The 26479-nt window shown below is 40.1% G+C and overlaps 1 protein-coding gene across 1 annotated transcript; it reads left to right on the top strand.

Annotated features, from left to right (window-relative positions):
* The first annotated feature begins 11627 nt into the window (after positions 1-11627).
* On the top strand, positions 11628-22163 carry SLFN5 (schlafen family member 5). The gene is given in 17 exon segments (XM_025440765.3): positions 11628-11745; positions 11748-11896; positions 11898-12255; positions 12258-12386; positions 12389-12493; positions 12496-12639; positions 13616-13741; positions 18342-18391; positions 18394-18457; positions 18460-18510; positions 18513-18704; positions 18900-19090; positions 19092-19143; positions 19146-19281; positions 19634-19824; positions 19827-19907; positions 19910-22163. Coding segments are annotated over 17 exon segments (2673 nt in total). The 3' UTR covers positions 20446-22163.
* The last annotated feature ends 4316 nt before the right edge of the window (positions 22164-26479 follow it).

The raw sequence follows: 26479 nt of genomic DNA, 5'->3' as shown, positions 1-26479 counted from the left end.
TCTGCATGTTGAGCTGTGCTGGTTTTCAGAGACAGAACACTTTTCATTATAGCTCCCTAAATGGAAGTAACCCCAATGTCCAAAGAAAATGGATAAATTGGCATTACTGAAATTGCAATTTCCTCCAAGGAGTGGCATCCATCTGGCCTCCTTGTATTTAGGAAACATTAAGGATTCTGGGCAGGAAAGCGGGCAGTGGTGAAATGAAGAAACTTCTGTACATTGGGGTTCCAAGGCAGATTGGAGGGAGGGTGCCCATGAGAGCATCAGCTGGACTAAATCGCCTGGGAGCCCCCACTATGTGTGTAGTCTGCAGGAGGCACGGGTTCTATCAGCTTTCAGAGTGCAGCCTGCTCCCCTGCCCTTTGTCTTTGTCTTCTTGGGCCCCTTGGAGTTCTGGCAGGGCACCTGGCACCGAGCCTGGCACCACAGGAGTGCCCAGGAAATACTTGCTTGATTTTGTTTTCCCTGAGCTCCCACACCAGTGCCTTTCACCATCTATAGTCAAATCCCAGCTCCCTGGAGGGGCTAGGAAACTCTGCCTTTGACACATTCACTTTAAGAATTTCAGCAATAAGGGGCTCCTGGGTGGCTCAGTCAGTTAAGCATCTGCCTTCAGCTCAGGTCATGATCTCAGGTCCTGGGATTGAGCCCGAAATCAGGCTCCCTGCTCAGTGGGGAGTCTACTTCTCCCTCTGCCTCTGCCAGCACTCAAGCTCTCTCTCTCAAATAAATAACAACTTTAAAAAAAAATGTCAGCAATAAGATAAAAAGAGGGTGTGTACATTTGCAGAACCCCATGCTCTATTTCTTAACTCCCTCTTCCCACGGTGCCCACACACTTCCTTCCCTAGGTGGGGAACAGGGCATATCTGGGCAAGTCAAAAGGAACCCACCTGCTGGAAGTGTCCCCTGGGGTGAGGGAGGGAGCGCGGGAGCGCGGAGGCCATCCGGGCCCACCTGCCATAGCCACTGCTTTTGTCCTAACAGGCGTGGATGCCCAGATCTGGGAGATGCTGCTGTTGCTCGGTGCCCCCACCTTGGTGCCATCCTAGCTGGGCAGACCCCCCAGGGGTACAGGGAGCGGACGGACATAGGCGGGAAGCTGGAGCTTGCTGGTGCCTGCACGGAGGCACCTGCGCAGTGGGTGGTGAGTGGGTAGGGAGGTTCTTTTATTTTATTATTTATTTTTTATTGGAGTTCAATTTGCCAACATATAGCATAACACCTAGTGCTCATCCTGTCAAGTGCCCCCGTCACCCAGTCACCCCCACCCCCCGCCCACTTCCCTTTCCACCATGGTAGGGAGGTTCTTATGGCAACTTGGCTCAGGTCCTCAAAACCTCGCTTCCCCCCACCCACTCAGGGGTCTAGTGCGCTCCCTATGGCTGTTAGCAGGACGGCAGGGCACCTTTGCTGCTGGCACTGCCCTGCACGCTCCTCTCCTAGCTCCGTGTGGTCACTTCTGGGATCCAGACTCTGCAGAGACTTCCCAGAAAGACCAGTGCGGAGGCCTTAAGGCTGGGGTGACCTGGGCCACGGGGTGGGTGGAGAGGGAGCGGAGCCAGGTGCCACCACCTGCAGACATGGGGAGCATAGAGCACAGAGAAAGGAGGGGGGCTTTGGGGTGAGAGAGGAGAAGCAGTAGCAGCCTGGCACAACAGTGAAGGGCCCTTTGCACAGATAGGTCTGAGGACACTCCATCAGGCATGTCTCCAGAGTTCCTGGACGACCATCCCTCCTCCCCCAGGGTCTGAGAGAGGGGAGAGGCGTGGAAGAGCAGTTGCAGGTGCCTCTGTTGTGCTACTTTGCGCGGAGCCAGTAGGATTGTATAACCTATCAAGGGGATAGAGGTGAAGAAAACACTCTAATACAGTAAAATACCAAGGACAAATCTGTCCCCTCCCTTGTTTATGGGATACTACTAGGAGCCACTTTGGCACTGACCTTTGGGGACAGCAAGCTGTTTCCCTCTCAATATTGAAGTCCAAAACTTACTCCATCTACACACCAAGGTAATAGATTTCCTCTTGGTTCATAGAATCTTTTATACAATGTGAAAGATTTCAGAGGAAACAGCCACACTATCAGCTAAGGTTCTGGGATCCAAGTGAGGTAGGTGGGTTTGGGATCTCAGGTATGAACAGGTTCTTGAGATGATTTTACAAAGTGTTGTATTCCAGATGATTGCCTGTGAGTCACTGTCTTGGAAAAACAGCATTGGATGTGGTGGGTAGGTGCCGGGTGAGCCCCTAGAGCCTGTGTATCCCATCATAAAGGTCAACTAGATCCCATGGGTACAGTCCCAGACTTTGGGGCCTGCATGAAGAAAGATTTCCTCTCCCCTCTTTTTGTAGTGGGTGTGGGAGCTAGAAAGGATTCCTGTAGGGCAGAGCCTGATGCTGGGGGAACTGAAAAGTGGGCTGAGGATGTCCCTGGAGTTTGGGAAGGGAGAGTGCTAGGATCTTCTTTAGGATTGATTGGGCTGCTCATAAGAATTTGGTAGTTGTAAAAAAACCCACAAAAAAACACATGCTTCTGGTACTGACCGCATGATACCTATGTACCTACCCAAAAAAGCAGAGTTCCTGTGACATTCTGCCTTCCACCAAATTTGGGTATTTTAAACCAACAAATTGAAAGTGTCCTCAGGTTTTCATGAAAGCTTCTTGCTATGGTGTAGATAACAATGGTTGGTGAATGAGTCATAACTATCCATGACTACCAGTTACCCTGAGGTTATATTTTACTTTCTGTACAACAAAGAAGTGTTACAAATAAACTCTTAACATTAAAAAAAAGAAAAAGTAATAGAGGTCATGGGAAGGAATGGAGGAGCCACCACTGCCAGGAGAGCTGATGCTGCTTGCAGTTGGAAGAGCAGCATGTGTGCTGGTTGGCACAAGGGGAATTGACTCCTAGTTGCTTTGGGCTGGAGTGAGAGTTCCCAATGCCTATACCAGTAGGGAAGGTCAGCCTCCAAGCATGAAAGCAGTTTTGGGGTTAGAAATGTTAATTTAGGGACAACTGGGTGGCTCGGCGGTTGAGGGTCTGCCTTCCGCCCAGGGCATGATCTCAGTCCCACATCGGGCTCCCTGCGGAGATCCTGCTTCTCCCTCTGCCTATGTCTCTGCCTCTCTCTCTCTCTCATTCACTCTCTGTCTCTCATGAATAAATAAATAAATCTTTTTTTTTTTTTCAAAAAAGGGACATTATTTGCTTATTTCACCGAGTCTGCACTTTTCAGGCCCAAGCACTGCAATTTCCTTAGTTGCTTCGAAGAGAACAAATGCCAGATTCAAAAACTCAAAACTTAGAATATGCAAGAAAGTCAGAATGGGATTATTATTATTTGGACTGTCTAGTATGTGGCCTTTTACATTCAAGAATATGGTACTATAAAAAAAAAAAGATTATAAAGAGACCCTGTTTATATAGAAAAAAGCACTCCATAAGAGCAGAGAACACATTGCTTACTGCTTTTCAGATAATTTCCAGATGTTTATTAATTAAAATAATCAGAGTTCCCTATGCACATGGCTAGTTGGTCAAAGAGTTCTGCTTTAGTATAAAATCATCAGTTTCCTGCCTGGCCCCTTCCTGCTCCCTAAAGGCGAGCACTTTGATATTTCTTCTGGTATATACCTCCGTTTCCAAACAGTGCAGTTTTGGGTTCTATATAGATATTATCTATTTGCCTCTGAAAGATTTAGCTCAATTACACTCGCTCTCCAGTTTCCTGACCCCACATCCTGCCAATATCACCGTTCGGGGCTAGAAAAATATTCAATGTTTCCCTTGTTATGATTCTCAATCACAGCTGGGCTAGGTGATATATTGAGTGCCTTTTACTTCCTGCAGAATTTTCTGCTTTGCTCAGAGTTTGCAATCATCTTACTCTTTGTCTAATTTTCTCTGTATGTAACACAAACTTATCTCCAAATCCTCTGCCACAGGCAAGGAAACATTTTGTTTTTGTTGTTAATCACATTAAATGTCAATATGTTAGAGCACACCATCTATTAACATCAATTCAAATTTCCTATCTTCAGGACATCCTCCCTCTGAGCCCTCTGTCCTTGCATCCTGAGCAGGGACCCTCTAGGGCCACTCCTCAGCTGTCACCCCTCTGGGCTCTCCCTTCACATGTATCCAGGGGCTTTTTTGTTTGTTTTCTTTTTGCTTTCCACTAGGGTTAGATCCTTGTATTCTGGATTGAACTACTCGTAAGAGTATATTGTGGGAACAGATCCAGGGCAATGCTTGGGGCACCATAGTTTCCCTGATTCACAGTAAACACAACAGAGGGTCTTAAAACTAACTGTTATGAGGGTTGATGTAGCTTTCCTCTTTGCCGAGGCTAGATATTTGGCAGCAGCAGGGTGGTTTGTCTTCCACAGTTGTGTTTCAGCCCTGAAGAATGATTGTAGAGATGATGTGTCTCTTTTGGCCACCCTTGCTGTCAATCCAGAGACAGGGAAACTCCTGAAGCTCACCTCTGCCACCTGTCTGGTTGTCCAAACAGCTGGTGATGGAGCCTCCTCCTCAAGATCTGTAAGCCACTCAACACAGAACTCCGTGCTTGGTGGCAGTGCCAAAATCTACAGTTGCACATTCTCTCTCTTGGTGTCCTCACGTCTCCTGCACTTGGTAGCCCTTAGCCCTTCTTCATGAACGCAGAGGTCTGGTGGTATGTACCTACAGGCATTTTATATCTCAGTCTCACTTTTGGACAATTTTCAAAAAGAGAACAGAGACATCTTTGCGGTGGGATCTTAGAGTTGCCTCTTCAATAAGCAGCAAAAAGAAATGTTAAAAAAATCCCCTATTATTCAATTATTGACCTGCAAAAAAAATTTTTTTGTTTAGAAAAAAAAAAGACCAGATCGCATACATCACAATGCTAACAGTTTGTAAGTGATAAATCTATGTTTCCTCCCCTTGTTTTTCTAGAATTAAAAAAAAAAAAGAAACATTGACAGTGTGGCTTTACCAATGGGAGAAAATAAAACGAAATGGAAAATGTAAGACACTGAATACTAAAAATCTTTTTATCTTGAACTAATTTAGACAGAGAAAAGTTATAAAAATAGTACCAAGCTCCTTAGGTCCCTCACTCTGTTTCTCCTAAGAGGAACATCTTATAAAATCATAGTAGAATGAGTAAGAATAGGACATGAACATTGGTATGCTATTATTAATTATATTACAGACATTACTGAGATTTCACCAGTTTTTCCATTAACTTCCTGGTGTGTGTGTGCATGTGTGTGTTTAAGGAAAGGAAAAAATGGGGGAGAAAAGGGAGCACCTGGATGGCTCCATCTTAGGTCAGGTCTTGATCTCAAGGTCCTGAGTTCAAGCCTAGTGTTAGGCTTCATGCTGGGTATGGAGCCTACTTTAAAAAATGAAAGCAAACGAAAAAGTAGGGCTATGGAGGAGAGTGGTTTGCTCTTCATCTGGGACTTATATTTTCTGGATGATTTTTTTTTAAGATTTTATTTATTTACTTGTCAGAGAGAGAGAGAGAGCACAAGCAATGGGAGCAGCATAGGGAGAGGGAGGAGCAGACTCCACAATAAGCAGGGAGCCCCATGGGCGGCTTAATCCCAGGACTCTGGGATCATGACCTGAGCCAAAGGCAGATGCTTAACTGACTGAGCCACCCAGATGCCCCTGGATGATTCCTCTTTATCTACTCTCTATATCTTTGAATTTCCCCTTATATTTTCTATTTCTTTATCCTTTCCTGCTTTTTTCTGCATGAGATCTGATAATCTAACTCAAGAATCAGTGTTTTTATCTCCATTCCAGTGATTGATCTCATCTGTTGGGTTCTTTATTTTGTCTATTATACTTTCCATACCAAATGGTTCCACTTGGCTCTTTATTATTATTATTATTATTTTTAAAGATTTTATTTACTTACTCATAGAGACACAGAGAGAGAATGAGGGGCGAGACACAGGCAGAGGGAGAAGCAGGCTCCACCCAGAGAGCCCGACGTGGGACTTGATCCAGGGTCTCCAGGACGCGCCCTGGGCCAAAGGCAGGCGCTAAACCGCTGCGCCACCCAGGGATCCCTCATTTCTATTTCTAATGTCTTCTTATCTTTTTTACTGTATTTATCACATTCATTTCAAATTCTTGGTCTGACTATTCTAATAACTCTGACTTTAATGATACCTCACCCATTTTGTTGACCTTCTCAGCAAGCAGTCGCGGTCTGATGGTACAAGGATATGCTGTGGTTTTGGTGAGGGAGCTCAGGTTCCCCTGGAGGTACCAGACACTCTGCTGGGGCAGTGCCAAGAGCCAGATCCTAGTTCACATCAGCTGGATGCACTCAAAGAGAGCGAAGGAAACCAGCGTTGGTGTGAACAGAACCAGACACCGGGAAATCATGGTCAAACATTTCAGTTTAGTACCGCTCTTCCAAGCAAAGCCCCTCTTCAGGTCAAGGCTTTCTTTTATCTGCAGGATCCCAGAAAGATTGTGTAGGAGAGGCATTTCCTATTTAGTAAATCTGAGGGTTTGGAGAAGGGAGGGTGGGGAAATGAAGGGCTGAGGCTACACACTCCCTAACTCATCATCCTTACTGCCCTCATTTTATCCCCGTGGACTTCTGCACCATTGCTCCTGGCAATAGTGTATGGGGTAGGGTAGAAGGGGGCAGAGTAGAACCCAAATCTCTCTCCCCCACCTCTCTCTCTCTCTCTCTCTTTCTCTCTCTCTCTCTGTCCCTCTTATCTATCATCTATCTATCTATCTATCTATCTATCTATCTATCTATCTACTATTTAATCTTTTATTCTTCCTAATTACCCTCTACAGTTATTCTAGGCCCCATTGCCTCAGGCTGCAGCTACCCCTACACAATACACAGACACATACACACACGTAGGTTCAAAATTGCCTTCTCCCAGGGCTTAGTCACAGACTTTTGCTGGTCTGTTCTAGGATCCATGATGTTTCTCTCTATAATTCTTCTATATAATTCCTCCTCCAGGGTTGATTTTGATGATAGAAGCTAGAAGCCAGTGCTAAATTATCATCTCGGCAGGGATTCTAGAAATTATATGATATTTTGAAGAGTTTAAAAAGTTCTCTTCTAACTTCAAAAGGGCCAATGTTCCTAAAAATACTTTGCTAAGTTTTCTGATTTTTTCCCCCTTTCTTTCTGCACTGATTCATCTGCGTTCTTGATTTTTTTATTAAATGAATTTTAGTTTTGTTTATGCTTTGAAAATCTGTCCACTCCATTTAGTTTCTAAAACTTCTTGGATTATACTTGGATGGAACAAAATCTGTAACTATTTTTAGAAAAAAAATTACTTATCACTAAGTTTTTCCATTAGTCCTAAAAGAGTAAGAGATGGTGATAGAGTCTCCTGAAGTTCTTCTGACAAAGGCTCAAGAGGTTTCATACATGGAAGAGAACTTCCAGTTTGAATATAGTTTCTTTGGCAATGAGAGAGAGGAAGCAAGCTCTTTTGTGTCTCTTTTTATAATGGCACTAATCTCATCATGAGGGCTCCACTCTACCTCTAATTATCTCCTGAAGGCCCCAGCTTATAATACCATCCCAACAGGGGCTAGGATTTCAACATATGAATTCTAGGGGGACATAAATATACAGTCCATAGCTATATGTTTTGTCTTTTGTATCTGGCTTCTTTCACTTAGCGTAATGTTTTCAAGGTTCATCCATGTTGAAGCATGTATCAGGATCTCATTCCTTTTTATGGCTGAAAAATATTCTATTGAATAGACTGTAGCACTTTTTTTTTATACATTCATCTCCTGATAGACATTTGAGTTATTTCTACCTGTTGGCTATAGTGAATAGGTTTGCTATGAAAATTTATGAGCTATTTGAGTCTAGAGGATTTAAGTCCCTGTTTTTGATGCTGTTTGGTATGTACTTAAGAGTAGAATTGCTGGGTCATATGGTAATTCTATGTTTAACTTTTTGAAGAATCTCCAAACTACTACTGGATCATTTTACATTCCCACCAGCAGTGTATGCTGAGTCCAATTTCTCTACATCCTCACCAACACTTGTTATTTTCCTTTTATCGCCACCACCATCATCATCACAAGCACCATCATCATCAGGTGGTATCTCTGGTTGTGGTTTGCATTTCTTTAATGACTAATAATATTGAGCATCTTTTCATATGCTTATTGGCCATTGTACATCTTTGGAGAAACATCTATTCAGTCCTTTGTCCATTTAAAAAATTAGATGGTCTTTTTGTTGTTAACTGAATTTTTGAAAGATATTCTCCCTGGGTATAGAATTCTAGGTTCGTAGTTTTCTTTTTTCCTTTCATTGGTTTAAAGATGTTGATTCATTATCTTCTTGCTTTTTTTTCTGACAAAAAATTCTAATGTCATCCTTTGTTCTTTTCCTTTGTGTAATATATCTTTTTTCCTCTGGTTACTTTGAAGATTTTCTCTTTATCATTGGCTTTGATCAACTAAATTATGATTCACTTTGGTGTAGTTTCTTTGTATTTCTAGTGCTTGGAGCTTGTTGAATATCTTGGATCTTGATCCTGATTTTTTATAAGTTACAACATATTTGGAAATTTTCCAGCCATTATTTCTTTTGAAATGTTTTTTATTTTTTTAAAAGATTTTATTTATTTATTCATGACAGACACACACACAGAGGCGGGGGGGGGGGTAGAGAGGCAGAGACACAGACAGAGGGAGAAGCAGGCCCCATGCAGGGAGCCCGAAGTGGGACTTGACTGGATCCTCAATCTCCAGGATCACACGCGCTAAACTGCTGAGCCACCGGGACTGCCCTTTCTGTTGTTTTAGACAGGAGAGTAATCTGGTCCCTGGTACTCCATTCTGGGAGTGAAAGTTTCATATATGTAGTTTTGAAAGTCATAGTTTCATAAGACATAATGAAAAAAATCAGCAGTCCTTTACTCTGCCTCCTTTTTCTGCTCTCTAGGCAACCTCTTGCCTCTTTACCTTTTTCTTTCAGCATTTAAAAATATATTTCTAGGGATGCCTGGGTGACTCAGTGATTGACCATCTGCCTTCTGGCTCAGGGCATGATCCTGAGGTCCTGGGATCAAGTCCTGCATCAGGCTCCCTACAAGGAGCCTGCTTCTCCCTCTGCCTGTGTCTCTGCCTCTCTCTGTGTGTCTCTTATGAATAAATAAAAATAAAATCTTAAAAAATATATATATCTAGGGCACCTGGGTGGCTCAATTGATTAAGTGTCTGCTTTCAGCTCAGGTCATTATCCCAGGGTCCTGGGGTTGAGTCCCACATTAGGCTCCCTGATCAGCAGTGAGTCTGCTTCTCCCTCTCCCTCGGCCTCTCCCCTCTGCTCAGTGGGTGAGCACTTCTCTCTCTCTCATGCTCTCTCTCAAATAAATAAATAAAATCTTAAATATAATATCTTAATATATCTTAAATAAATTTATATCTTAAATGTGTATATATATATATACATACATATTTCTAAACAACATACTCATGTCCACATACCTCCCCTCCCCTTTATAGATAGTGTTTACTTCTGGAGATAATGGTCTCATTCTCTCACACTTCACTACTCCTTCACACTATTCCTTCTCTTCCCACATCCTGCTTGTATGATTATATCATTTCTGATCAGAAGAATATTCAGAGTGGATATTACTATGACTGTAATTTTGTTTACAGCTATGCCATATCGTAGCTTATGGTTATGTTTTCTTTTTATATTATTTTTCCTTTTTTAATATTATTTATTTATTTATTCATGAGAGAAAGAGAGAGAGAGAGACAGAGGCAGAGACACAGGCAGAGGTAAAAGCAAGGCTCCATGCAGGAAGCCCAGTGCAGGACTCGATCCCAGGATTATGGGATCATTCCCTGAGCCAAAGGCAGATGCTCAACCACTGAGCCACCCAGGCTTCCCTTTTATACTATTTTTCATTTTAAACTTAGAGTGATTGTCTTATATTGTGTTTACATATTTTCTCAAGTCCCTATTACTAATCCCCTCCAAACTCTGCCTCTTCAGGTGACAAACTCATTAAACATCCCATCAGTTGTGTAGTCCCATGTACCATCCACTGAAGCTTGCTGCCATCTTGTTTCCATTTTGACTGTGATCCTCTAGGCCTGACCCACAGCTTCACTCTGGGATCTCCCTTCACACTGTCCAGAGGTTTGTGTTTGCTTCTCTCTTGGGTTGCATCTTTTGTTTCCTGCCTTCAGCTATTGAGGAAGGAAGTTGGGGAGGAGGTGTCGGATAACATGACATGTTGGTTCACAGTGAAGTATCCCTCGATAGAGGGTTGTGTAATGATGTATGGGTTGGTCTAGTCGCTCCTTCTCTTGCCTCAATTGCCACAGATGAGTCAAAGATTGGCAGCTACAGGGATGTGCATCCCTCACACTTGTCCTTCTGTCCTGCAGTGTGGTTGCAAAGATAGTGTGTCTGCACACTGTCACTCCTCTTTACCTCTTCTGAGATTCCTTTTTGTTAGCTGAAGTTTTAGAAATGTCAAAACCTACCTCAACCTGTTGGCTTGGTTGATCCAAACAGTCAATAATTTGTTAGTTTCAAACAAATTATATATATATATATATATATACTTATACTTATACTTTATTTATATATATATTTTTCATGAGAACTGCTTGGACCAGAGAAAGCTAGAGGGTCTGTTTCATAGTAACCGTGACAAATTACCAACTCAATCAGATTTGCTTCTTCCTCAAAATGGGCTATAAAATAATCCAAGAATTGGGGATCCCTGGGTGGCGCAGCGGTTTGGCGCCTGCCTTTGGCCCAGGGCGCGATCCTGGAGACCCGGGATAGAATCCCACGTTGGGCTCCCAGTGCATGGAGCCTGCTTCTCCCTCTGCCTGTGTCTCTGCCTCTCTCTCTCTCTCTCGCTGTGTGACTATCATAAAAAAAAAAATCCAAGAATTGCCCAGGTTTCAATGAGAGGAGAAAGAGCACCAAGAAAAGCAATAAACATCAGCATGTCCCAGAGGCACTTCTGACAGTGAAAGCTTTCCCTCTGCATTACAGCTCCAGTCCTTGTGTATCTGTACGATTTCTTGTTTTTTGCAGGGGATCTGGGAGACATTGCCACTCAAAGATCGTGGCACAAACAGTTACTAAAATCACAGCATAAAAATAGCCTCTTGATCATTTCTCTGGTAATAGTGGGCTTCTAGTAGACTTAGCTCCTTCACCTGTCCTCCACTCTTCATGTATGAACCTGGCTTCAACCTCCATGGGCATAAATGAAGTGACCAACTTCACACAAGTGGCCTCAAACTGTTAGTTTTCCCACCTCCCCTATTCTTGTCCTATTCTAATGGTTCTCTCTTCCTGTTTCTTTTTTTTTTTTAATTAATTAATTAATTAATTTATGATAGTCACACAGAGAGAGAGAGAGAGAGGCAGAGACACAGGCAGAGGGAGAAGCAGGCTCCATGCACCCACCGGGAGCCCGATGTGGGACTCGATCCCAGGTCTCCAGGATCACGCCCTGGGCCAAAGGCAGGCGCCAAACCGCTGCGCCACCCAGGGATCCCCTCTCTTCCTGTTTCTTAGGAGAACCTTTCAGGGTAGGAATAGGACAAGCACTGAAAAGATGAGTATCAAGGTTCATTTGGAAATTAACTTTGCCGAATGTGTCTTAAATGCAGGAAAAATCACCCTTGGGAATAAGCAAAGGAATGAAATGAAGCCCCAACTGCAGAAGAAACAGAATAAATCATATTGAATGCAATATGTGCTCTGCTGAATTCTGGTGGCGGAGGGGTTAAGGCTGAGATTGAAAACAAAGACTACAATTATGAAATCCATGGAGTGGGGCTGAATATGCCTTCAATTTTTAAAGGTTACTTAGATGAGATGCAGCAGGGAGACGTCTTTTTTGTGTGTGTGTGTGAAGTCATGGAACACCGAGGCCTCTGGTATATGACTGGCAATGTTGTCCTCCAATTTGTACCACAGATACAGAGCATCTACTGATGTCATGAATTCTCGGGAAGCACTGGCATTCCTCAAAGGGAGAACTCAGACCCTTATGAATACTAATGATTCCAGTTCATTAAGTCCCCAGAAAGATCTGGTTGGTATCCAAAATGATGGTAACATAAGGGCCTCAGCTGCTGCTTTCTTTGCTAGGAATCACCTTCAGTATCTAGAAAAGCTCAACTTTGCTAAGTCCCTTCACGTTGAGCTTAAAATGTTCTCAACAGAGATGTCACAGTGCTTTAACAAGTCTCCCCAGTTGTTTCTGCATTTGCAGACACTGAGGGAGGTTACATATTTTTTGGTGTGCATAATGAGACCAGTCAAGTCATTGAATGTGAAAAGGAGAAAATAGATCTTATCAAATTGAAGGTTTTATTGATTGCTATATTCATAAGCTACCAGTCCATCATTTCTGTACACAGAGGCATGAGATAAAATATGCTGTCAAATTCCTTGAAGTACACAATCAGGGGACCCTCATGGATATGTCTGCGCAGTCAAGGTCAAGTGATTTTGCTGTGCAGTGTTTGGCAAAGTGCCCAGTTCCTGGTAGGTGAAGGACAATCACGTGAAACAGCTGGCCACAATGGAATGGACAGCTTGGATGATGGAAGCCGACCCAGGTCAGGGAACAGAATCCACAATGATTGCAATGTTTGCTGGGGGCAGCGGGGGGGAGATGGGGAAGGAGGAAGGGGGATATTGTTTTAGAATCTAGAGAAAGAGAGGTGCTCTCTGAGTTGCAGATGCCTGATTTATTATTTCTAATAGATACACTTCGTTCTCTCTGCCCCTCTTGAATACCTGGCGATCAACAGAAAGACATTGCCCTGGTCTAATAGACCTGCTAGAGGTTGATGTAGAGGGCTGTCTGACCTAGTAATTTTTATTTTCATACCCTTTCTTGTATTCATATGCAAGTCTCTTCTTTTCCTTTCTGAATATGAATTTGTTTAATTATTCAGGAAATTCCTTTTCATGTGTGCATGTGTCCTCTCCAACTTACTGCCACTTTCCCTGCCTTTCCATTCTTGTTCCTTGGATTAAACATTCTCCCTTTCTCACTGCTCCACTTCCATTCTGAACCCAGATATGACCAATCCGTAGCTGGTCCTCTCCTTTCCTACTTTTCATGTGATGCTGTGAGAAGCCAGAGTAAGTGTTAGTGATGTGCATCTCCCTTGGAAAAGGAGAGCCCAAGATGAAATTAGACAAAATGAATTAATTCTTTGAAAGTCCAGAAAAACAAAGTCCATTTCAGAGTCTTCTCAGAAATCTATATCCATTCGCCTTTATACCTTCTAATCATATATTTAAAAAATATAAGCATCCTAAAATATAGAAAGTTTAAATAGAATACAATTAAAATTAAAAATTAAAACTATTGCTACATACCAGTATCTCCCCCTACTCCCACAATGTATCAGTAGGCTCTCCTGAGCTGACTTAGGATGTAGACACAAAGATCTGTGGACCAATGCTTTGAGTTCCAAAATAAAGTCAAAGGCTTTGCAACACACCTCAGCTATAAGTTGGAGTCTGCCTTTTTGTTGGAGTCTGCCTTTTTGCATATTGAACTCTTGCATCTTGTTTCCTAAGATCTTTCCAGATTTCCTGAGATGGTCCTTGCACTGAGTTTGTCATCCACCACACCCCAGAGCAGGACTGTATGCACTCATAAGAATTTTGAACATCTAGAAGAACAACAAAAACATTACTTTCCAGGTAATTCATCTCTGGTTGCTTTGGAATGTGTTGTTTGTTCATTTGTATGGAAAAAAGAATAAAACTGGATTCCTATTTATGTTATATAAATATCCTATTTATATTATATAAAAAGTTAATTCCAGGAGGTTTAAGGACTCAAATGTCAGGAACAAGACTTTCAAACTTTTAGTAGGAGATGTCTGTGAATTACTTTGTGTCATTGATGTGGGAAAGGATTTTCTAAATTAGATGTAAAAGTATTAACCTTAAACGAAAAGATTGATAAATTTCACTATATTAAAGTTAAGAACTCCTCTTCCTCAAAAGATACCTTAAAAAGAGTGAAAGACTCGACTATAAGAAGATTGTAAATCACATAGCTGACAAAGGATTGGTATCAAGAATATACAAAGAACTTACACAACTTTTTAAAGGGACAAACCACCCAGTAGACAGATGGGCAATAGTTATAAATTTCTCAGAAAGGGAAATGTATATGTCCAGTAAAGTTATATAGAGATGTTCAACCCATCAGCAATGAGCAAAACACATGTCAAAACCATAAGGAGATATCATCGTACATTGTATAATTGAAATATCAGATGTTGGAGAGATTGTGGGTAACACAATCTTCTGTACATTGCTGCTGTGAATTCAATGGGCTTAATCCCTTTGGAAAACAAATTTGGCATTACCTTGCAGAGTTGATCATTTGTATACTCAAATATATTACTCTTTGTAATAGCCCCAAACAGAAAACAACCAAATCATTTATTGCCACAACAATGGATAAATATATTGTAGTATGTTCACATAGTGGAGTATTATTCAGTGGTGAAAATGAATGTACTATAAATATATGCAAGCACAGGCTGAATCTGAGTGATATGTAAGTATATCTCATCCCAACCTTCCTGATAGATTTACCCAATTCTTTTATTGATTGTATAGTGTTTCATAGTATTCCTAAACATAGACACTATTAATTTTAGCTACTTTTATTGTGAAATATTTTATACATACAGAAAATTCATAGAAACAAAGATATAACTTAATAAATAACTACTCAGTGAGGGGAACCTGGTTGGCTTGGTTGGAGGAATGTACAACTCTTCATCCCGGGGTCATGAGTTTGAGCCCCACGTTGAGTGTAGAGGTTGTTACTTAAATAAATCAAACTTAAAAAAATAATTATTATGCAATGAATCCTGACCGCCACCCAGGTCAAAAAAATAGAACTTTGCAAACACCCCTACTACCACTTCTTTTTTTTTTTTTTAAAGATTATTTATTTATTCATTCAGAGAGAGCGAAGAGAGAGGCAGAGGGAGAAGCAGGCTCCATGAAGGAAGCCCGATGTGGGACTCGATCCTGGGTCTCCAGGATCACACCCCGGGCTGCAGGCAGCGCTAAACCGCTGCACCACCGGGGCTGCACCACCGGGTCTGCCCCCCTGCTACCACTTCTTTAACCAGTCTTGTCTTTGATGGAATTTTGTATACCTAATTTTTTCTATTTTAAAGAATGCTACAATATACATTTTTCTAAAAATGCCTTGAGGTGTTCCTTTTTTTTTTTTTTGAGGTGTTCCTTAAAGATAAATTCCATGTAATAATAATCACTTGTAAATTCTCTCTGCCCCTCTTGAAACCTTAACCTTTGCTAGGTGAACATTGCCAAATTGTAATTCAAAACATGCCAGAGTACACTTTCCCCAAATGGTACTATCATGGCATTTCTTTTCTAGAAGAAACTTAAAATCATTTTGTTCCACCAAAAAGAAAAAGACCAGTTGAGATTATTTTGGGATAATCCACAAACCACATGAAATTGATAAATGATTTGGGGGAAGAACTGTCATTTATAACTGAATTTTCTTATAGTTGAACACGGAATGTTTGGCCATTTATTAAAATCTTCTTTTACTATATTTCATCAAGCTTAGGAAAACCATATTGCGCAATCATTTTATTTACTACTAAAAAAGAAAATATTACCAATTAAATTAGAAGATGTATCTTGATTTCAGAGATAAAGTTCATTTATAATCAGGGAAATATGATACACCCCTCAATTGTTTCATAGTTTTATCTGTATTGTTACTATGTATGTTAAATTTTATTCCTAGAATGGTAAGTTAGAGAAAGACAAATACCATATGATGTCACTCCTATGTGGAATTTAAGAAACAAAACAAAGGAAAAAAGAGACAAACCAAAAAAAAAGGACTCTTAACTATAGAGACCAAACTGGTGGTTGCCAGAGGGGAAATGGGTGGGTGAGAGATAGTGAAATAGGTGAAGGGGATTAAGAGTACATTTATCGTGATGAGCACTGGGTATAGAATTGTTGAAGCACTATATTGTACACCTGAAACAATATAACACTGTATGTTAACTACACTAGAATTTGAAAATTTTAAATTTATTACCAGATTGAGATCTTTGTATGATAATAACCTCTGATTGTGAATTGCTGGCATGTAGGAAAGCTCTTAGTTTTACAGTATATATTATACCATTTCCAGATATTTTACTATTAAGTAATCTTATCAATGCAAAAACAAAGATAATTTAGATCTAACCTTTCCTAGATTTATACATGTTATTTCTTTACTTGGTTTAATTCACTGGCCAACAATTCCAAAATGATGTTAAAACAAAATAGTAAAAGGAGAAAAAGTAAAAGTAAAAGTAAAAGCTCTTAGTTTAGCACACTTTTTTTTTTTTTTAAGTAGGCTCCACACTGAGTGTGGAGCCCAAAGCAGGGCTTGAATTCACCACCCTGAGATCAAGACCTGAGCTGAGATCAAGAGTCAGATGCTTAACCAACTGAGTCACCCAGGTGCCCCAAGTTTATTCCACTCTTATAGAAAATAGTATTTGTCTGAGCTCAGATGAACTGTACTGGTGTGTTCAATTACTTGCTGAATATTCAGTATACCACAAATATCCCAAACTTAGCATTTCCAGAATCAATCTTCCACTCTGACAATCTTCTATTTCTTCTGCATGTATATGTCCAATAAACTTACATATTATTCTGCATATTATTCTGTATTAAGTATTCTTTTTCTGACATTTCTTCCACATTATCTCTATGAATTGGAGAGACCATCCTGCATCCAGCCAAGCACAGATATCTGTATTCATCCTTGCTTCTTCCCTCTATCCTGAATTCAAAACTCAAATTTTGTGTGTATTTTATTTCATTTTTTTCTGGGGTTCATAGATTTGCTTAGATTCCAAATTTGGGCTTGTGAGGCCAAAAGGTTTGAGAACCTTTTTTATACATATAAAAAAGCCAAAACTCTTTCAAAAAGCACTTTTAAAAATTAATTTTTAAAATTTACATATTTAGGGATCCCTGGGTGGCGCAGTGGTTTAGCGTCTGCCTTTGGCCCAGGGCGCGATCCTGGAGACCCGGGATCGAATCCCACGTCGGGCTCCTGGTGCATGGAGCCTGCTTCTCCCTCTGCCTGTGTCTCTGCCTCTCTCTCTCTCTCTCTCTCTCTCTGTGTGACTATCATAAATAAATAAGTTAATTAATTAAAAAATAAAATTTACATATTTAAAATGGACTTTTTGCTATAAAATTCTAAGGGTTCTTAAATGTATAGATTCATGTAACCACCATTAGAGTTAAGATGCAGAATAATTCCATCACCCAAAAAAGACTCCTTCACTTGCCTCTTTGTGGCCAAATTCCTCCAATCCCTAGCCCTTAGCATCCATTGATCTATTTTTCATCCTTATAATTTTGCCTTTCACAAAATGTCATTTAGGACACATCATGTAATTCATAACCTTTGCTAGGCCATTTTCTCCAGGTTTATGGAGATATAATTGACATTTAAATCTATTCTTTTTAAGATTTTATTTTTTTAAGTAATCTCTACACCCAATGTGGGGTTCAAACTCATAACCCCAAGATTAAGAGTCATATGCTCTACCACCTGAGCCAGCCAGGCACCCCCAGCATGATTTTTTACAAACATGTATATATTGCAAAATGGTGACCACAATAAGATTAATTAACATATCCAACACTTCACATAATTACCAAGTATGTTTGTGTGTGGTGACAATATTTACATTCTCTTTTAGCAACTTACAGATATATAACATTGTATTTATATATATTATATATGTATAATATATACATGTATAACTTCTTGGAGGTGCCTGCATGGACGTTGCTGTTTCTTATCTCCTTGCTTTACCTATGAATCCCCTTTTGCCTGTCTTTCTATTCTCCCATCCTTCAGAGGGCTAACTCACAGCCATCCCTTAAGAAGCAGCTCAGGTGTTTCCTTTTTTTCATAAAGACTTTCATATTTTCTTTTTTCCCAAGGTGCACTTCTCCTTGGTGATTGCATGATGCTCTGTGCACTTCTTTCCCATTGCACTTACCACTTTGTATAAATATTGTTTGTCTCTGTCATGCCAGTCAATTATCAGCTCCATCGGACTGGGAATTGTTTGATCTTGCCATTACTAATGCATCCTAGTGCTGACACATGATTGGGTCCAAATGTGGATTGAATCTATTACATATAGTGATGATTACTAGCTTGTCTGGGGATTCTCTAATTTATTCCAATTCTTTCCCTGTTTAGTATTATCAGACAGAGTGGTGTATACTCCTCTACAAGGAACTGTTCTCAAAATTTAAGCCTCTACAAGGAACTGTTCTCAAAACTTAAAGGACTCAGAGACTTAATAAATAAGGAATATGCCCTTTTCCTCAAGGAATATTGATTTTTTTTTCTCGAAGCTGGGCTGTGGACTTGGTCTATCAGAGAAGCAGGGAGTAATCTGTGATGCTCTTCTGCTTTCGCATAACAACATCCCAGTCCTCTACACCATCCTCAGTGAATAGGATGCAAGCTGGAAGGGCTATTCTATGATAGTTGCCCATACCTTAAAGCAGAAGCTGGTGAACACAGGTGGCTACACTGGGTAACTGCATCATTCCCTTGGTCTTTCTGCTGAATCCTTTTTTTTTTTTTTTAAGATTTTATTTATTTATTCACGAGAAACACAGAGAGGAGAGAGAGAGAGGCAGAGACACAGGCAGAGGGAGAAGCAGGCTCCATGCAGGGAGCCCGACGTGGGACTCGATCCCGGGTCTCCAGGATCACGCCCTGGGCTGAAGGCGGTGCTAAACCGCTGAGCCACCCGGGCTGCCCTGAATTCTGATAAAACAGCAAGCACTCTTCATGGTTCAGATTTGCAAATTTACCCCGAGTCCTATAACCTTTAAACCACCCAGCACATGGAAGCATTACGGTCCCTTGTGATAGTCTTGCTTGGGTTCTGATCTTTCTTAAGTGAAGAGCTGGGCTCTGAGGTTCTGAACCTACTCCACAGATAAACAGTATGAGTTGCTTTCAAAGAATATTTGCATGACCAGAGAGCTGTTGTTCATGGCTTACCTGGCTAAGGGAAGACCATCCTGGCTCTCAGGATAATGGAGAAGATCAGGAATGTGTTCCAGTGTCAACCAGATGACATTCTTTACATCTGTGAAAATCAACCCCTGAAGAAGTTTGTGAGGTATGCAGCCTAACTATATCCATTTTCTTTTTTTAGTAACTTTGTCTGGTTTGGCTTTAGGTTGGCATGCTAAAATTCATATTGTATTTACTATGTCCAGAAGGGTTTAAGAGTAGAATTGGTGGGCACCTGGGTGGTTCAGTTGGTTAAGTGTCCGACTTTTGATTTCAGCTCAGGTCATGATCTCAGGGTTGTGAGATCGAGCCCTACATTGGGTTCCATGCTGAGTGTGAAGCCTGCTTGAGATTCTCCTCTCCCTCTCCCCCTCCCCTTTCCTAAAAAAAAAAAAAAAAAAAAAAAAGAGTAGAATTGGCTTTGTTTGAGTGGGGAAACCTGACTGTGTTTCTTACGTTTTCACCAAAAAAAACATCTGCCAGGCAGTGACTTGGAAAACCTTCATGAAAAATGACTTTTGAAAGATTCAGCACATCATCATTGATGAAGCTCAGAATTTCCACACTGAAGATGGAAACTGATATGAGAAGGCAAAAATCATTGCTAAGAGAGAAAACAATCACCTGGGAATTCTCTGGATCTTCCTGGACACTTTCAGACCAGCCACTTGAGTCACAATGGCTTTCCTGCTCTTGCAGCCCAGTATCCAAGAGAAGAGCTCACCAGAGTGCTTGCAATGCAGATCCAATAGTCAACTACCTACAAGAAGTAATGCAGGAGGTCAAAGAAAATCCTCCACCTTACATCCCCCTCGGGTCCCTGGAGATGGTTCATAAAGCTAAATGGGCTCAGGATATTCCAGGCAACTTCGAGATTATGGAGTACTTGGGCTTGAGCTTGGAAGAGATGGTGGTCCAAGTAGCAGAGAAATGTCAGTTTCTCTTTAGGAATGGTTATTCTCCCAAGGACATTGCCATACTTTCCAGCAAAACAAGTGAAGTGGAAAAATATAAAGATAAGTTTTTAAGGGCAATGAGGAAAAGAAAAATATCTCAGCTCAATGAGGAATCTGATCTGTTGGTACAGATCAAGGATGCATCAGATATCATGGCCAATCACATTGTATTGGACAGTGTCCATCAATTTTCCAGCCTGGAAAGAAATATCGTGTTTGGGTTCAATCCAACAGTGGCTGAGCCAGCTGTTTTCCATAATCTTCTGCTCTGTCTGGCAAAGAAACATCTCTATATTCTGAAGGTTTCTATTTGACAGGAAGATCCCAGTTTAAGATCAATTAAGTAGCTCTTATCTCTAGTTAACATGAAGCTATATGACCTAAACATTTAATCATCAAATATTTAATAAACACTCACTCTGAACCATATATTCTTCTAGGTTCTGAGGGTTAGGGATAGGGTAGCAAACAAGATAGACAAGATTCCTTTTTTGGGGGGCAGAGGCACATCACAGACAAGTAAACGAATACAAGTACAGGAAATTTCAGGTAGTTAGAAGGGACATCAGAGTAGTAATTAGGGAGCACTGAGATGCAGAGGTTTTGTGTGTGTGTGTGTGTGTGTGTGTGTGTGTGTGTGTGCGCGTGCACGCCCATAGGTAAGTAGGTAGGTAGATAGAGGAAGGACTGGTTATTTAGGGTGTTTGGAGAAGCACTCAGTGAAGGAAGACATCATGAAAAGATTTTTGAGCCAAATGTGCCAGGCAGACTCAGATATTTTCACTATTTTTTGACATTTTCACTATTTTTAATACCACAAGGGTACAAAAATGCTTGAGTATGATGTGCTGGGGGAATATGAAGGATGGAGAGGGGTCATGTGTCTGGCCTTTTATGGGCCTTTTATGATATTTCAAAATGTAGGATCAGAGGATACAAATTGTAATTTTTTGTAAAACCATATTACATTATTCTTTTCCATTTTATTCTTTTAATGACATTAGTAATTTTGATCACTAACTTTAAAATACTTTATGCCTGTCTTTTGTTATTTGGAATCTCAGCTCTTTAGCTCTGCTTTAATATTATTCCTGTGGAGAATCTTAGGTCACTGCATGAAGGTAAGAGTCCCACAATTCCCCAGGGAGACACATTGTATTTTATTTAATAAAATTTTTAGGGCAGCCCCGGTGGCGCAGCAGTTTGGCGCCGCCTGCAGCCCAGGGTGTGATCCTGGAGACCCTGGATCGAGTCCCACATCAGGCTCTCTGTACAATGCCTGCTTCTCCCTCTGCCTGTGTCTCTGCCTCTCTCTGTCTCTATGAATAAAAATGCAAAATCTAAAAAAATAAAAAAAATAAAAAAATTTTTTAAGGTGCCTAAAAAGATGAATATACTGGACTCAAAAGTTATATTTTGCTTTTCATATACTAGCCAATATGATATGATAAAGTAAATCCTACATCTTTGTTCTGCTGAGCCTTTAGGATTTCACCTAGTTTCTCAAAGGCTGTTGCTATAGAGGAATCTGGGAAGTCCATAAATGTAAAACATGGAGAGGAATCTTGCTAAGGAACAGATTGTGAAATATAATGGAAGAAAAATAAATGAGAAGCAACAATAAATTGAAGACTCAGTTCCTGACATAGAGGAAGACTTGAGATAATCACATAAATGGAGAGAAATAAGACAAATATTAAGGTAGTTATAAAGAAGATATATCTAGAGCACAATAATCCACTAAGAATGGATGTAGAGTAGAGAATCAATAAATGGAATAATAAAAATGTTCTAGGATATAACACGGGAAATTTTTCCTAAAATAAATCCTCAAATTGAGAGAATTCTTAACAATCAAAACAGAAAAATCCAGTTGTCGGTGTGAATGATCATTCCAGCTTCTAATTTCTCTGGAGCAATATTCAAAACAACAAGACAAAAAACAAAACAAAAAAAAAAACAAAAAAAAACCAAGACAATGGATATACCGTATTTTTGTTTTCATTCATTTATTTTTTATTTATTATTATTTTTTTAAAATATTTTATTTATTAATGATAGACAGACAGAGAGAGAGAGAGAGGCAGAGACATAGGCAGAGGGAGAAGCAGGCTCCATGCCCGGAGCCTGACATGGGACTCGATCCCAGAACTCCAGGATCATTCCCTGGGCCAAAGGCAAGCACTAAACCGCCAAGCCACCCAGGGATCCTCTCATTTGCTTTCTAATCTAATCTGACAGTCTCTACCTGTTAATTGAGGTGTTAAAATTTTTTTAAACGTTTAATTTTCAAATATTTAGAGATTTATAAAAAGTTGCAAAGGAAGTACAAAGTAGTACAGAAGAATCCCCTGTATCCTTCACCTACTTTGTAGACTATTTTAAATGTGATTATTATTATGTTTGGGTTTTAATTACCCTACTGCTATTTTTTTCCATTACCCCTCTATTCTTTGTTCCCTTTTCCCCATTTTCCTGCATCCTTTTGACTTAATTTTACATTTTTATTTTTTTAAACTTAATTTAATTTAAATTCCAGTGTAGTTAACACACAGTGTTTCATTAGTTGCAGGTGTACAATATAGTGATTCACCACTTCCATACATCACCCAATGCTCATCAAAACAGGCACACTCCTTAATCCCCATCACCTAGTTCATCCATCCCCCTATCCACCTACTCTCTGATAACCATCAGTTCTCTATAGTTAAGAGTCTTTTTCTTGCTTTGTCTCTTTTTTTCCTTTGCTTGTTTGTTTTGTTTCTTAAATTCCACATATGAGTGAAATCATATGGTATTTGTTTTTCTCTGATTGACTTATTTTGCTTAGCATTATGCTGTCTAGCTCCATCCATGTTGTTGCAAATGGCAATATTTCATTCTTCTTCTTTATGGCTGAATAGTATTCATACACCCCCATACACACACATCTTCTTTATCCATTCATCTATTTAGACCTTTGGGCTACTTCCATTATTTAGCTATTGTAAACAATGCTGCTGTAAACATAGGGGCATGTATCCTTTTGATTTAGTGTTTTTGTATTCCCTTGAGTAAATACCAAGTAGTATGATTACTGGATTGTAGGGTAGTTATTTTAACTTTTTGAGGAGCCCCATACTGTTTTCCACAGTGGCTGCAACAGTTTACATTTCCACCAACAATGCATGAGTGTTCCTTTTTCTCCACATCCTTGCCAACATTTTTTATTTCTTGTCTTCTCGATTTTAGCCATTCTAACAGATGTGAGGTGATATCTCATTGTGGTTTTGATTTGCATTTTCCTGATGATGAGTGATATTGAGCATCCTTTCATGTGTCTATTGGCCAACTGGATGTTCTGTTTAGAGGAATGTCTGTTCATGTCTTTTGCCCATTTTAAAGTTGGATTATTTGTCTTTTGGGTGTTGAGTTGTATAAGTTCTTTATATAGCTTGGATACTAACTCTTTATCAGATATGTCATTTAAAAGTATCTTGTCGGGGATCCCTGGGTGGCTCAGCGGTTTAGCGCCTGCCTTTGGCCCAGGGCGTGATCCTGGAGTTCCAGGATCGAGTCCCACGTCAGGCTCCCAGCATGGAGCCTGCTTCTCCCTCCTCCTGTGTCTTTGTCTCTCTCTCTCTCTCTCTCTCTCTCTCTCTCTCTCTCTGTCTAGCATAAATAAATAAATAAATAAATAAATAAATAAATCTTTAAAAAATAAAAATAAAAAAATAAAAGTATCTTTTCCTGTTCAGTAGGTTCCCTTTTAGTTTGGTTGATTGTTTCCTTTGCTGTGCAGAAGCTTTTTATTTTGATGTAGTCCCAATAGTGTATTTTTGTTTTTATTTCTCTTGCCTCAGGAGACCTATCTAGAAAAATACTGGTATAGCTGATGTCAGAGACATTATTGTCTGTGATTTTTTCTAGGATTTTTATGGTTTCAGGTCTGACATTCATGTCTTTAACCTTATTTTGAGTTTATTTTTGTTATGGTGTAAGAAAGCGGTCCAGTTTCATTCTTTTCCATGTAGCTGACAGTTTTTCCAACATCATGTGTCAAAGAGACTCTTTCTCCCACTGGATATTCTTTCCTGCCTAGTTGTGTATTTTTAAACAATTATATCTTATCTCCTTTATTGGTTCATTAGTTATAACTCTGTTTTGTTATTTTAGTGACAGGTTTAGGGTTTGCAGTATGTATCTTGATTTTATCCCAGTCTTCCTTCAAGTGATATTATACCAGTTCATGTATTGTATAAGAACTTTACAACAGGGATGCCTGGGTGGCTCAGTGGTTGAGCAACTGCCTTCCATCCAGGGCGTGATCCTGGAGTCCCAGGATCGAGTCCCACATCAGGCTCCCTGGATGGAGCCTGCTTCTTCCTCTGCCTGTGTCTCTGCCCGTCTCTATATATGTCTATCATGAATAAATAAATAAAATCTTAAAAAAAGAACTTTACAACAGTATACTTCCATTTCTCCTTCTAAGACTTTGTGCTTTATTGCCATTCACTGTATTTCCATTATGTTATAAATACCATGATACATTGGTGCTATTTTTGCTTTAAACAGCCACTTGTGGGGCAGCCCGGGTGGCTCAGCAGTTTAGCGCCTGCCTTTGGCCCAGGGTGTGATCCTGGAGTCCCGGGATCGAGTCCTACGTCGGGCTCCCTGCACGGAGCCTGCTTCTCCCTCTGCCTGTGTCTCTGCCTCTCTCTCTCTCTGTGTCTCTCATGAATGAATGAATGAATGAATGAATGAATGAATAAATAAATAAATAAATAAAAACAGCCACTTGTATTTTAAAGAGTTGTGAATAATAGGGAAAAATTATTTATACTTACCTATACAATTAATATTTCTGATGGTTATCATTCCTTTGTGTAAATGTAGATTTCTATCTTGCATCATTTCCCTGCTCAAAGGAATTTCTTTAACATTTTTTTTAGTGTAGATGTGCTGCTGATGAATTCGTTCATATTTTGTATGCACAAAAAGCATTTCACCTTTGTTTTTGAAAGATAGCTTTGTTGGGTAGAGGCCTAAGTTAATAGTTTTGTCTTTCAATAATTTAAATATATTCCTTCATTGTATTTTTATCTTGCATCATTTCCAACAATTTTTTCAAAATTTATTCATGAGAGACACAGAGAGGCAGAGACATAGGCAGAGGGGAAGCAGGATCCTTCCAGGGAATCCAATTCAGGACTTGATCCCCAGACCCTGGGATCATGCCTTGAGCCGAAGGCAAACACCCAACCACTGAGCCACCCAGGTATCCCATGAGTCATTCTTGAAGAAAAATTACTCAGTGAAGAAATCTAACTAAAGCAGGAAATATATGAAAATAGAGGATAATGGTAATTGGACTTTAAGTCCATTCACATGTATATAACTAAGATATATAGGAATTATGATTACAGAAAAGAATGTTATAAACCTTGACAAAGTAAAAACATTTTTATAATCAGATAGATATTCTTTTTGTTTCAATGAACAAAAACAGGCTCTGGACAATTTAAATAAGTGAACAAACAAAAAGGTTGTGTTAGAATCATGAAGGAGAACCACTCACAGAATCAAAGGCAAGCTGACCAAATAGGTTTTAGAGATGATTAGTACCTGGAAGTTCCAAAGATCTAAATGGCAGGTAAGAATTGGCTCTAGTCATTTCCTTTACTTTGGCTTATGAAGGTCAAATTACAGTGGAAGACTTGTATTTGCCTAGTGGATACTGCACTCAATTTTTAGCAACCATAGCAATGTCCCCTTGATTGAAAATCTTCAAAAAAAAAAAAAAAGGAAATAAAATCTTCAAAACGCTTGATGTAAAGTGGAAAGAATATCAGTTACTAATGTAGGGTGAGAGGATGTTCTGTAGGTTGAAGTAACAGATGCCCATTATGGTAATCAAAAAAAGTGAGAGAGTCAGGAAGAGGAGTGAAGAATATCATTTTTCTTGGCAAGGAATTGATCAATACTAATACAGTTTTTAAAATAACTAAAAATGATTCCAAGCATTTTATTTTATTTTTTTTTTTTTGAATTTTTTTTTTTTTTTATTTATGACAGTCACACAGAGAGAGAGAGAGAGAGAGGCAGAGACACAGGCAGAGGGAGAAGCAGGCTCCATGCACCGGGAGCCTGATGTGGGATTCGATCCCGGGTCTCCAGGATCGCGCCCTGGGCCAAGGGCAGGCGCCAAACCGCTGCGCCACCCAGGGATCCCGATTCCAAGCATTTTAATTGCTTTTTGCAATTTAATTTTTTTTTTAAATTTTTATTTTATTTATTTATGATAAGCACACAGTGAGAGAGAGAGAGAGGCAGAGACATAGGCAGAGGGAGAAGCAGGCTCCATGCACC

Source organism: Canis lupus, chromosome 9 (genome assembly GCF_003254725.2).
Source record: "Canis lupus dingo isolate Sandy chromosome 9, ASM325472v2, whole genome shotgun sequence".
Classification (NCBI taxonomy): domain Eukaryota; kingdom Metazoa; phylum Chordata; class Mammalia; order Carnivora; family Canidae; genus Canis; species Canis lupus.
This window is presented reverse-complemented; position numbering and strand designations above follow the sequence as displayed.